Source organism: Cornus florida, unplaced genomic scaffold, assembly GCF_030987335.1.
Source record: "Cornus florida cultivar Cherokee Brave unplaced genomic scaffold, ASM3098733v1 CherokeeBrave_3.0.0_Hap2_Chr09, whole genome shotgun sequence".
NCBI classification, from domain to species: domain Eukaryota; kingdom Viridiplantae; phylum Streptophyta; class Magnoliopsida; order Cornales; family Cornaceae; genus Cornus; species Cornus florida.
The window spans coordinates 80,951,415-80,964,450 of record NW_026775579.1 but is presented as its reverse complement, the minus strand read 5'-3'; the positions used below and the strand labels follow the sequence as shown (position 1 = coordinate 80,964,450).

The following is a 13,036-nucleotide window of genomic DNA, read 5'->3' as shown; positions in this document are numbered from 1 at the left end:
TTACAACGGCCCATACTAAGACACTCCACAGCCCACAACAGCACTGTCGGCACAGCCCAGTACTAGTAGCCCACACCCCACAAGTAAATTAGTAATCAAGTATAATTATATAATATATCCGTGAGTTAGGAACCGGAATCGGAACCGAAATCAACGGTTCCTTATTTTAGGAACCGGAACCGTGAGAATCGAAAAATCGGTTCCGGTTCGGTTTGGTTTCGGTTCCGGTTCTGATTCCTCGGTTCTGTTGTGCACCCCATAAAGTAGTATGATAAATTTTTTTTTGTTTTTTTTTTGGGTGGACTGAAGCCCAGCTTCGCCCATCCTTGGATCCGCCCTTGTTTAGAAGCCATGGATATGAAAAAAGACCTCAAAAAGTACCAGGTTGTACTTAGCTTATTTATAGCCCTTTGATCTCGGATTGAGGTACAACTCGATCATGTTATCCTAATTCAATGCATCAAATGGTCGTCGTTCTAAATGCGGTAAATCTTACTAACAGAACCCAAACCAACCTAACCCAAACTTTAATCAAACATAATATACCCGAATTCAAAAACCAATAAAAAATGGTTAACCCAAATTCAAAAAATATGCTCAAAGTTTGGTTTGGGTTGGGTTCATCTGATTGGAGGTTGGGTTAAACTCACACTTTAATTAAGGTTTTACACCTTGAGTTAGGTTTAGATTGAATTTTTAATCCGTTGAACAAGGACATGTATCAAAGAAATTTCAATATTAATTTTTATTAGATTAGTTCACTAAGTATCAAATTGCCCAGGGCCATCTAAATATTTCTTCTTTATTTAAGAGGCTTGATTCCATAAATTTTTTTATTATTGAAAAAGTTTTATAACCCACACCATTAATTTTATCTTAACAAGGACTCATCGTAATCAAAAGTGAATCAAACACATTTATCAATCATTTATCCTAATCAAAAGTAAATTAAACACATTTATATTAGTTGCTCTTTTGGAAACTAAAGTTTGTTGTGTTAATGTGGATAGCATCCATAAATTTATTGCTCCTTCATGATTGATAAGGTGTAATTACTCATCATCTGTCATGGGGAGAATGTGGATTCTTTGGAACTGTGATACCCCTCGGATCTAAAACACGGATTGATCAGGCCCAAGCCCAAACCCGAGAGAATATCAAACAATTAATATTTTAAAACGAAAACAGATGACAAAAAGATTTAAGAAAAATTAATAAAGCTAAAAGAATTCTAAAATATATAATTCTCAAATAATAAAGATTAAATAATCCAATCATTCCAAAACCTCCAAGAGTACAACTCGGGAATCCATCCAGTGGACCCCTAAATAAAATCCCAACTGAAACTGAAAAACCGGAAATAAAAACTACGTCTAAAACATGGAATGAAATCCTACGTCGTCGGTAGAGTGAATGACCACCTCTGATCAGCTGAACAAGCCCTAAGACTGGAACCGTTCGTTACCTGAAAAATATAAGAGTGGGTCAAGTCCATGAACAAATTCTAATCTAACTAGAATCCATGCAGTGACCCGATACGCAGATACACCCTAAATATCTCAACAATAGCTATCTAGACCATACATATATATATCCACACTAAGGGACATTCACTGGACTATATATGGGGTTTCAACCTAAATAGAAGGCAACATGTAAAACGCACCTAAGTGGGCATGAGTACCTAAGCCTAACAAGGTATACCTCAACCTATCATAGCCAGCTACACATCCACTATATATACGCGCCCTAACCATCGACTCTGAGACTCAAACTCATATTGTAGTACCATAATCATATATATAAAGTCCGTCCAAAACCAGAGTATGTCATTCAATTCTTTGTTGATCTGACATAAGACTCCTAATCCGGTTAGCCACTCAACTTACTCAGTTGATCTGACTTAACCGCGAATAACAATAAATCCAGGTAGTCATTCAACTTACTCAGTCGATCTGACTTAACCACAAACCACAATTAATCCAGAAAAGTCACTCAACTTACTCAATCGATCCGACTTAAATAAATTTAGGATTCAATACTTTACAATTCTTTCCTTTAATCCAATAGGTTAAGTCTTAGCGTTTTGAGCTAAACCATCCCTAGTATGCCACCGTCCCATACCGGTCCATACAATCCTCCATATCCATGTAAATTACAACACATAAATAATAGTTTAGTAATTTACAGTTCAAAACCATTATCCAAATAATTGCAGAAGAATGTCTAATATTTCAGCAATTAAAATCTAAACGGCAATCCATGTAATTGTAGAAAAAAATTTAATATTTCAACAATTAATATCCAGAGCATGCATAGATCAAAACCAATAAATAGATGACCCTATCATGCATTTAAAATATGTTTTATAATCATACCATATCCCATTAAATTACTAAAATTTAGTTAAGCAATCAATTTGTCTTCTATCCGTTAACAGCATAAAAAGTGCATTAATTTTGTACTATTCGTCCCATTAACTAAGAGGTAAACTTTAATCAATTTGAGGCCTTAATAACACCCAAGATTAACTACATAAGCCCTCTGTGAAGTCCCATAATTAAACAGAATAGTTCAACCCCTCAACAGTGTCCAACAGTACGTAAAAAAAATTCAGAAAAGTGAAAAATTGAGAGAACCTGCTCCCTAACTTTGGGATCAGGCTCTTAGGTGCTTGGAGCCGGCTCTAAGAGTATGGGAGCCGGCTCCCATTTCCATGGAGCCGGCTCTCTCCTCCTCTGAGAGCCTCCAGTCCAATTTCAGTCCGTTTCAGCCCATCTGCTCCATTTTCGGCAATTCCAACCCCTCTGTTCTTCCTTTAAATTGAACTTAAGGGTCCTAAATCTCATATAGTATTAGTCCAGACCTTGGTTTATATGATACCCCTCAGATCCGAGACACGGGTTGATCAGGCCCAGGCCCAAACCCTAGGGATATCAAACAATTAATATTTTATAATGAACACGGAATACCAAAAATGAATTAAGAAATGAAAGTAAAGCTGAAAGGAACTAAAAATAGAATCCGCAAAATATTATAATTATTAAAATCTATCAAACCCAAACTCCATCAGTTTACAACTTGGGAATCCAACTAGTGGACCCCGGAATAAAACTCCAACTGAAACTGAAAATAAAGATATTCCAAAACTAAATCATGAAGTGAAATCCTACATCGTCGGTAGAATGAATAAGAGTCCCTGCTTAGCATGATCAAGCTTGAGACTGGAACCGTCCGTTACCTGAAAAGAATAATAAAGAAGTAGGTCAGGCCCACATGCAAGTCCTAATCCAACTGTAATCCATACAGTGCCCGATACGCAGATACACTCTAGATACCCTCAATATAACTACGTAATCCATAAATATACATATATATCCACACTAAGGACATTCACTGGACTATAGTAGAGGTCTCAACCTGAATAGAAGGCAACATGCGAAAACGCACCCAAAGGTGGGCATGAGTACCTAGACCTAACAGGGTACACCTACCTACTAAATCCAGCTACGCATCCACTGCATATACGCACCCTAACCAACGACTCTGAGACTCACGCTTATATCATGGTATTATAATCATATACCTAAAGTCCATCCGAAACCATAGTATGTCATTCACTTATTCAATGAGGAGACATACCAAAATACCGTCCAGATAAGCACTCAACTTATTCAGTTGAAGTGACTTAACCACAACCAAATAATCCAAGGAGTCATTCAATCTAGTCAGTTGATTCAACTCCACACAGTAATGGATTCAATATTTTACAATCCATACTTTCCATCCGGTAGGTTAGGTTAGCGTTTTTTAAGCTAAACCATCCCCTAGTATGCCACCGTCCCATACCAGTGCATACAATCCTCCATAATCATGCAGATTATAACCTATAAACAATTATTAAGTGATTTACAGTTCAAATCCTCATCCATGTAATTGCAGAAAAACAGTTTATATTCTAGCAATTTAAATCCGAGCAAAAATTCAGTTAATTGCAGAAAAGATTTAAATTTATCAACCATTAATGTCCAGAGCATGCATATAACACATTTATTAAACAGATAACCCTAACATGCATTTAGAATCAACATATAAGTTCATGTTAATCCACTGGATTCACAAAGTTTAGCCTAAGCAACTAAGTCTCCTTCCGTCGGTTAATCGTATTCAATGTATATAACCTTTTCTACAATTTGTTCTGTTAATTCAGAGGCAAGCTTTGATCAATCAAGGATCCTATTAGCACTTAAAATTAGGTTCTTAGTCTTACTGAAAAGTCCCAGAATTTTTAGACATAGTTCAGACCCTCAAAATTCCAAACAGCTCATTAAAATTCAACTTCAGAACAAAGTTTGAGAGAGAGCCTGCTCTACCTTTGAAAGAGCAGGCTCTTGGAATTCCTAGAGCCGCCTCTAAGGAGGGTAGAGCCAGCTCTACCTCTCCTAGAGCCGACTCTTTGATGGGGGAGCCAGCTCTTTGTATTCCAGAGCCGGCTCTCTCCTCCTCCTCGAGCCTCCTTCAACCTCTGTTGCTCTTACAACTTTCTGCAGTGTTTCTGGCCATTCACAACCTGTCTAGTTGGTTTTAAACTGATCCTAAGAGTTCCATCTAAGTCCAGTATCATTCCCAAGATGTGTTTACAACAGTAAAATACAAAAACGGAGGCTACAGATTCATCAGATTTTTCATACTTCAAGAAACAAATAAATCACAGACACGCACAAACTATAACTGAATAAATTTTCACACATATAGAACATTGATATACCATCAAATATACATAAGAAACTCAGTTAATTCTTAATTAAATCCTAGAGGCCACCTAGGTGCACAGAACACAGGCAAAGGGAAAAAGAAAGAAAAGAACTTGCCTTTGAGTTTCAGACTTGAAACTCTAAATTCTCAGCTTCTGTGATGATATGTTTGTGTCCTACACTGCAAGTCTGCTTCCCCAGTAACTTGGTTCAACCCAGAGACACCTCCTATCTTCCTCTGTTCTCCATCTGTACCTCACAGTTTCTGTGTCTTTCACAGAACTCAATTCACGTCTCCGAGTTAACTGCTATGAATCCAAAAACCCTAAGCGTACCGCACGTAATATATTTATAAGCTTAACTCTAAACCCTAATCCTTGTAACCTTAAAGCCAGAGCCCATCTCGGCCCATAAACCAACCTAGGATAAATATCTACGTCGGCCACCCATGTGAATTGCAAACCTAAATTCACGTAGAGAACAGAAAAACTAAATTCCCTTAAATTTAAATTTTCATTAAATAAAAATGATTAAATAATTAAATAAAAAAATTAAATAAACAATTACCAAAAACAATTAATTAAGTAACATGACTAATTAAACAAATAAACCTTAATTAAATAAAATTATTACGCAAATAAGTAAACAAAATGCAAATAAACCATAAATTAAATTCCAGGAATAGCCTTTTAAAATTAGGGGGTATTACAGTTTATAACAGTAAGACTCAATACAAAGATTAAAAAAAAAAAGGCGACTTTTATGCTAAAGAAACAGACGATAAAACCATACATGATAGAATTATTTTAGATAAATTTCACATATAACAGATTATCAAATATAACATATAATAATCATGCATGGTTCAATTAATCTCCTAGAGGCTATTTCGGTGCACAGAACACAAGCCAACGGGAAAGAGGAAGAAAAGAACTTGCATGTGATTTCAGTTATGAAATCTCGGCGTCGTTTCTAAATTTTCGACAACCACTGAATACCTTCAAGCCTTCTATGGTTCTGGTTTAATCCACCACATCACTCCCTTGGTCCTCTCTGTTCCTCTCCTTTACAGCCCTTACGGTGCCTTCATTATCTCAACCCTTTGTTTTATGAAATAACTTTATAATTTGAAAACCCTAAACTAAAACGTAATGGTGTATTTATAGGCTTAACACTAAAATCCTGATCCTTGTATAATTAGAGACAGAGCCCTAATATAAATCTTAGTCGGCCCACAAAACAACGTAAGTTATAATATACGTCGGCTATATATATGTAACTTCTTAGAAAACCCTACTGTTTAACACTATACCTGTTATTAATTTCATACATTATAACTGTTACTAATTTAATCTAATTGCACAAATTTAATCCAATTAAAGAAAATACAAAAAATACAAAAGACAATTAAATAAAACAATTCAATTAAAGAAAACAAGAAATCAAATAACTAATTAAAATAATTAAACAAATAAGCAAATAGTCACACAAAAATGCAATAAAACAATAATTAAAATGCTGAAACTATCCTTTTAAAATTAGGGGTATTACAGGAACCCTGCAGTGTTGTCCTTATTATTTTCCTTTGAAACTAGTCAAGCCATACATTGCCATCTCTTTCTAAAGGACCTTAAGGTTAAATGTAAGGCAACTTTTGTCTATGTTTTCAATACTGCGCTTGAGAGAATAACCCTCTGGAGAAGTATTAGTCAGCAATGTGACCCTAGTATGCCTTAGATTTTATTGGGTGATTTCAATTTTTTACTCCATGTGAACGAATCTTTTGGGAATACTTTAAGGTGGACTGAGGGTATGCTTGAGTTTATGCAATGTCTACACAGCAATGAGCTTGAGGACTTGAGGTATAATGGGATTTTCTTCAGTTGGTCAAATAACAGTCTTGGGTGTGCTAATGTATCTAGGAAGCTGGATAGAGTTTTGATCAACCAAGCATGGATGAATATGTTTCCACAAGCAGAATGCAATTTCTTACCACATAGGATCTCGGATCATTCTCCCATGGTGGTTAGGATTAGGATTACCTCTCTTAAGAGAAATCTCCCATTTAGATTCTTTAATTTTTGGACTCTAAACCCTAAGTTTGTGGCTCAAGGTTGGCAACTGGAGGTGATTGGCACAAAGATGTATTGTGTGGTTAAGAGGCTTAGGGCCCTTAAGCTTCCACTAAGGCTTTTAAACATAAATGATTTTGGCGCTATATCAAAAAGAGTTGAAGAATATAGAAGTGAGCTGTATCAGTGTCAACAAAGCTTAGATTGTAATCCTGCAGATGACCAGTTGAGGGTTGTAGAGAAAGAACTTGCAGCCAAATTCTCTACATTGTGTCTTGCTGAGGAAATCTTTTATAAACAAAAAGCACAAATTCATTGGTTAAAGGATGGGGATCAAAACACATCCTATTTCATGAAGGTTTTCTCATCCAAAGCTAATAGGAGGAAGGTGTTATCCCTTGAGGATCCTAATGGAGAAGTGTTACAAAGCCAGGAGTCGTAAAATGCTTTGCTCAACCATTTCCAAAATCTCTTGGGCCAGTGTTCTTTTGCTTACCCAGGTATGTCTTACTTCTCTAATTTGATCTCCAAGACAGTCCCAACTCATCTACTACTATCCCTCAGTGCTATTCCCACAGACTTGGAAATCCAGAAGTGTATCCTTTGCTTCTTCAAACATGCTTGGAGTATCATAGGAAATGATATTATTGGTGCAGTTAAGGATTTCTTCACTTCTAGTAGGATGTTCTTTAAGGTTAATTGCTCCTATATTACTTTGGTTCCCAAAACAGCCAATCCAACTTATGTCAATGATTTCAGGCCTATATCCTATTGCAACCTCTTATATAAGTGCATATCTAAGCTTCTAGCTACCAAGCTCAGCCTTGCCCTTCCTTTAATCATAAGTAACAACCAGAATGCTTTTGTAATGAGAAGAAGCATCACTGACAACATTTTAATGGCACATGAACTTCTCAATGGGTACCATAGAACCTCATATACTCCCAACTGCACTATTAAAGTGGACCTTAAGAAGGCTTTTGATTCAGTCCATTGGCAATTTATACTTGATGCTCTCTCAGTGTTTGTGTGATACCCCTCGATTCTAAGGCCACGGGTGATCAAGTCGGAGTACAGATCTAAGGGATACCAAACAATTAAGTATATAAACAAGCATTGAGTACAAGAAAGAATTTATGAATAAATAATTAAGCTAAAAAGAATCTAAATAATAATCTTGGAAATACTAATTAAATAAACCAATAATTCCAAAACCTCCAATATTATTGCAACTCGAGAATCCATCTAGTGGATCCTTAAATAATATCCCAGCTAGAAAATAAAACCGAACTAAAAAGAAAAACCAAAACTAAAACATAAATAAAAGTCCTACGTAGTCGGAAGAGTAAGTGACTATCTCTACTTAGCACGAACAAGTTCTAAGACTGAGACCGTCCGATATCTGAAAAATAATAGTGGGTCAGGCTCACGAACAAGTTCTAATCTACAACAATCCAAACAAAGACCTGATACGCAGATACATCCTAGACAACTCAACAATAGCTAAATAATCCATACATATACATAAATACACACTATAGGACACTTGCTAGCCCATAGGTCTGTCTCAACCTAAATAGAAGGTAACATGCAAATCGCACGTAAAGTGAGCATGTGTACCTAGACCTATCATGGTACCCAGATGTCTACTATGTCCAGTTATCTATCCTAGGCAATATACGTAATCACGATCCTGAGACTCAAGCTCATATCACGGTACCATAATCATCTATATATATAAATCCATCCAAAACCAAGGTGTGTCATTCAACTGTTAATTGACCTAAGACAAATATAAGTAGGACTTAACTTTTATAGTTAATCCATTCCCTTATTCCAGAATAGTTAGGATTAGCGTTTTGAACTAATCCATCCCTAATATGCCACCGTCCCATACCGGTGCATATAATTCGCAAAAGAATCCAATAATTGATAAAACATAAATAAGTAATTTATCAATTATAATCCAAAGAATGATATAATGTAAATCAGATAACTAATTGAGCAACCATATTGAATTACGCAAGAGTATAATCATACTGATCCATTTAACTTGCTAGAACAACAACAAACAATTAGCAATTAAATCTTCCATTTCCATTGACATCATGCAAATTAGTATTTAAATTTCATGATGTCCAATACTTTAGCATAATAGCATAGACTAACAATCCTGGGATTGTAACATGTTAATTTAGATCATTTAAAACCCCCTATTAAAGTCCAGAACCACATTTCAGCCCCTGAAGTTCCAGAAATACCAAATATACACCCGTAGGTGCACTGCCAGAACGGGAGTCGTCTCTCCCAAAGAGAGAGCCAACTCATCCCTTTGTGGAGCCGGCTTTCCCCTTTGGAAAGCCAGCTATACTCCTTATGAAGCAGGCTCTCCCTCATGGAGAGCCGACTCTCTCTCTCCTGAAGCCGACTCCCTCATTTGGAAAGTCGGCTTTCTCTATCCCATAGAGCCGTAACCTGAACCCCTTTATCTTATTCGCCTCCAGCGATGTTAACCCACCTCTGTAACTCTTTGTTAAGGTTCCTAGGAGTTCAATCTATGTCCCGTATGTCCCGAATTTATTCCAGAAACTCATAAAAACTCAGTATGCATCATTAACAATAATTAAAAATATAAAAGATGCAACAATTGATAAGATAAATCAATTTCAATTTACAACACATAATACAGTTAAAACTCTGAATTAATAGGCATATAAGATCGATTTTTAGTGTCCAATTAAATCTTGGAGATTATCTAGGCATGCACAGAACACAAGTCTAAGGGAAGGAGTAAGATATAGAACTTGCCTTTGAGATTTCAGACTAAAATCTCAACGTCGTCTTCCTAGATTTCCGACAATTTCTTGACTGTTCTCAACTTCCCTACCGCTCCTGGTTCAACCCACAAGTAGTCCTCTTCCTTCCTCCTTGGTCCGACCTTTAATCTATAGCTAAAACCCTAACTTGTTCTCTCAGTTTTCTCTCCAACCTCTCTGTATAGCACTCAACCTCTGTGTGTACGTGAATAGGATTTTTAACCCTTGGCAAACACATAATGATATATATATATATATATATATATATAGGCTTATACAAAAAAACCCTAATTCAAGTTATACGAGGAGACGAAAAAGAAAAAGAAAAGAAAAATATAATATAGAAAAACTATATGTATATAAGTCAGCTACCCACAGCGTGATTTCATAAAAATATATAAAATCCTAAAACTATATAATACATTTATAATGAATAATAATACTAATTTAATCATTAATAATAATTAATAATTAAACTAACCTTATATATATATATATATATATATATATATATATATATAGCCATATATATATGTATAATCATCCATAGGTATTAACTGTACCCATTTAACCTCCTATCCAAGTAATCCATGTGACCAAAATCGTTGGTTCACTACTACTATCCAAGCCCAACTCCTTAAAATAAAATGCACATCGAATCTAAATATTTAATTACAACTAAACACTTAACACATAAACAATTAGTTTAATTTCCACATAAGTATACAATTTAAATGAACACAAATAATTCCCGTAAATAATTAAACAATTAAATGAACACAAATAATTCACGTAAACAATTAAACAATTAACCAAATAACTAAATAATCAAATAATTCACGTAAACAATTAAACAAAAACCAAATAATCAAATAATGAATTTTAAAATGCAATAAAACCATAAAATAAATACCGAGACTATCCTTTTAAAATTAGGGGTATTACAGTTTGGTTTCCCAAGTTTGTTTGTCCATTGGATTGCACAATGTATCACCACACCCTCTTATTCCCTATCCTTGAATGGTGAATTGTTTGGATTCTTTATAGGGAAAAGGGGCCTTAGACAAGGAGATCCCATATCCCTTATGCTATTTGTCATTGCTATGAAGGCCTTTACTTTGTCTATTAACAATGCCATTATACAAAATCCTATATTTAAGTTCCATTGGAGATGCAACAAATTGTCCCTAACACACTCAGTGTTTGCTGATGATGTACTTTTATTCTCACATGGAAATCTTGTTTCAGTTCAAGTCTAAGTCTCAGCCATGGAAAGGTTCTTCACTTGCTCAGGACTCTCAATTAATTGCATCAAAAGTTCTATCTTCTTCACAGGGGTGGAAAATAATACAAAGGCAGCTATTCTATCCTTGTTGCAATGTAATGCTGGTTCTCTCCCAGTCACATACCTTAGATTGCCACTCTCATCAACCTCAATCAATGCTAGGGTTTGCCAAACCCTAGTACAAAGGATTACAGCTAGAATAGGGAATTGGACCTCAAGATTCTTATCTTATGCTGGAAGGGCAGTTCTCATTAAAACAATTTTATGCTCCATCAGTGCTTATTGGACTCGTACATTTGTTTTTCTAAAAGGAGTGATTGAACAAGTTAATCATGTTATCAGATACTTCTTCTGGTCTGGTGTTGAGATGAGGAAGAGGGGAGCAAAAATTACTTGGGTTTATGCACGTAGACAAAAATGTATGGGGGGTTTAGGCTTTCCTAACTTTGAGATGGTCAACTAAATTGTAAGTCTAAAACATATATGGAATTTGTTTACTAGGAAGGACAGTCTTTGGGTTGCATGGACTCATAGATACCTTGTCAAGGCAAAATCCATTTGGACTGTTAAGCCTTCTTCTTTGAGTTCAGGTTTTTGGAGGAGGTTGTTTAAGGTAAGAGGGATGGCTAGGGGATTAATAAAACATAGAATTGGGGCAGGCACTGATACCATGATATGGCTTGATTATTGGTTGCCAAATGGATCATTTTGTTCACAGCTTAACCTATCTGATGTGAAAATTCTTCAATTGGATCCTCGCATCACAGTTGATAACCTAATTTCCATTAATCAGTGGGTAATTCCACAATCACTACAACATTGGCAGATTTCCATTCACAACTGTTTATATCCCAATTGCAAGCCCTGCCCTTACCCTTTACTAAGAGGGACAGTGTTATTTGGATACCAAGTCCCACAATCCAGTTCTATTATCACATACTATTAAGTACCTCAGTCCACCCTTAATCTCCTTTGTATGGTCTCATCTAGTATGGTTTAAGAACAACATTCCAAAGCAAAGTGTAATTGCCTGACTTCTTTGCAGGGGTAGGCTGTATATTCTTGATTCAAAACCAAGGAGGAAGAAACACTATGTTAACACATGCTTCCTCTGCCTTGCTAATAATGAATCCTTGGACCATCTTTTCTCTTAACACATGCTTCTTCTGCCTTGCTGATAATGAATCCTTAGACCATCTATTCTTCAAATGTAGTTTTAGTGTTCATATTTGGTTGTTTGTTCAACATATTGCAGGTTTCTATATTTTACCTGACAGTTAGGGTGATCTAATTAATTGGTGCTCTAGTTCATAGACCTCGAAGAATTTCTTTATACATAAGTTGCTCCTCAATGTTGCAATTTACTTCATTTAGTTGGAGAGGAATACTAGGGCATTTAGAAACAAAAGTTCTTCTCCCTACCACATTATCTGTCTAATCAAAAGTTGTGTTAGAGCTAAGCTTGCTTATATGAAACTAAGGAATGGAGGACATCTTAAAGTGATTGGTACACAGAAGGATCTGATGCAACTGTTTGTATAAGGCTATTTGGTTGAACGTTGTCGTCGTCCTACCACCAAGCTTAAAGAGTGTGCATTAAGGCGAGGGCCAAGTTTTACATTTATAAAAGCCACTACTACCTTCACTAAAAATATAGTTAGGGTGAGTAGGGATCGTCCCAAGGGATTGGAGGGTCGGACAAGGTTGTGGAATTGTTATTAGGGCTAGTAGGTTGAGTGATCAAATAATTGGTTGGTTGGTTGATTAGAGAGCAACTAAATTAAACTAAGTGATAACAAAATAATGCAATTAAGAGTAAATAAGAGAGAGAAAAGTCTTGGGGTTTAGAGGTCACCACCAAGTAATGCATTTCTATACCGTTGACAAGTGATTAATAAGGGCAAATGATGTGTTGCAATATTGGTGTGTGTGTGTGTGTGGTTGATTCAACAAGTAAGGATGACTAGTTAAGCATGTATTGTCTAAACATCATGTGAAAGGCACAATATATCTAAGCAATGAAGCATATATTGTCTAAACAACATGTAAAAGGCACAATAGATCAAAACAAGTCATTAATCCTTTCATTAAGCTCACAATCCAAATACA

At 35.8% G+C, this 13,036-nt stretch overlaps 1 protein-coding gene across 1 annotated transcript; it reads left to right on the top strand.

The window, feature by feature from the left end:
* Positions 1 to 6,566: 6,566 nt before the first annotated feature.
* On the top strand, positions 6,567 to 7,268 carry LOC132272963 (uncharacterized). The gene has a single exon (XM_059774021.1). The coding sequence runs from the start codon at positions 6,567 to 6,569 to the stop codon at positions 7,266 to 7,268; it is 702 nt and encodes a 233-aa protein (XP_059630004.1).
* The last annotated feature ends 5,768 nt before the right edge of the window (positions 7,269 to 13,036 follow it).

What these genes read in the sequence shown, in the direction of transcription:
- LOC132272963 (XM_059774021.1), top strand. Translation starts at nt 6,567, where the DNA reads ATGCTTGAGTTTATGCAATGTCTACACAGCAATGAGCTTGAGGACTTG.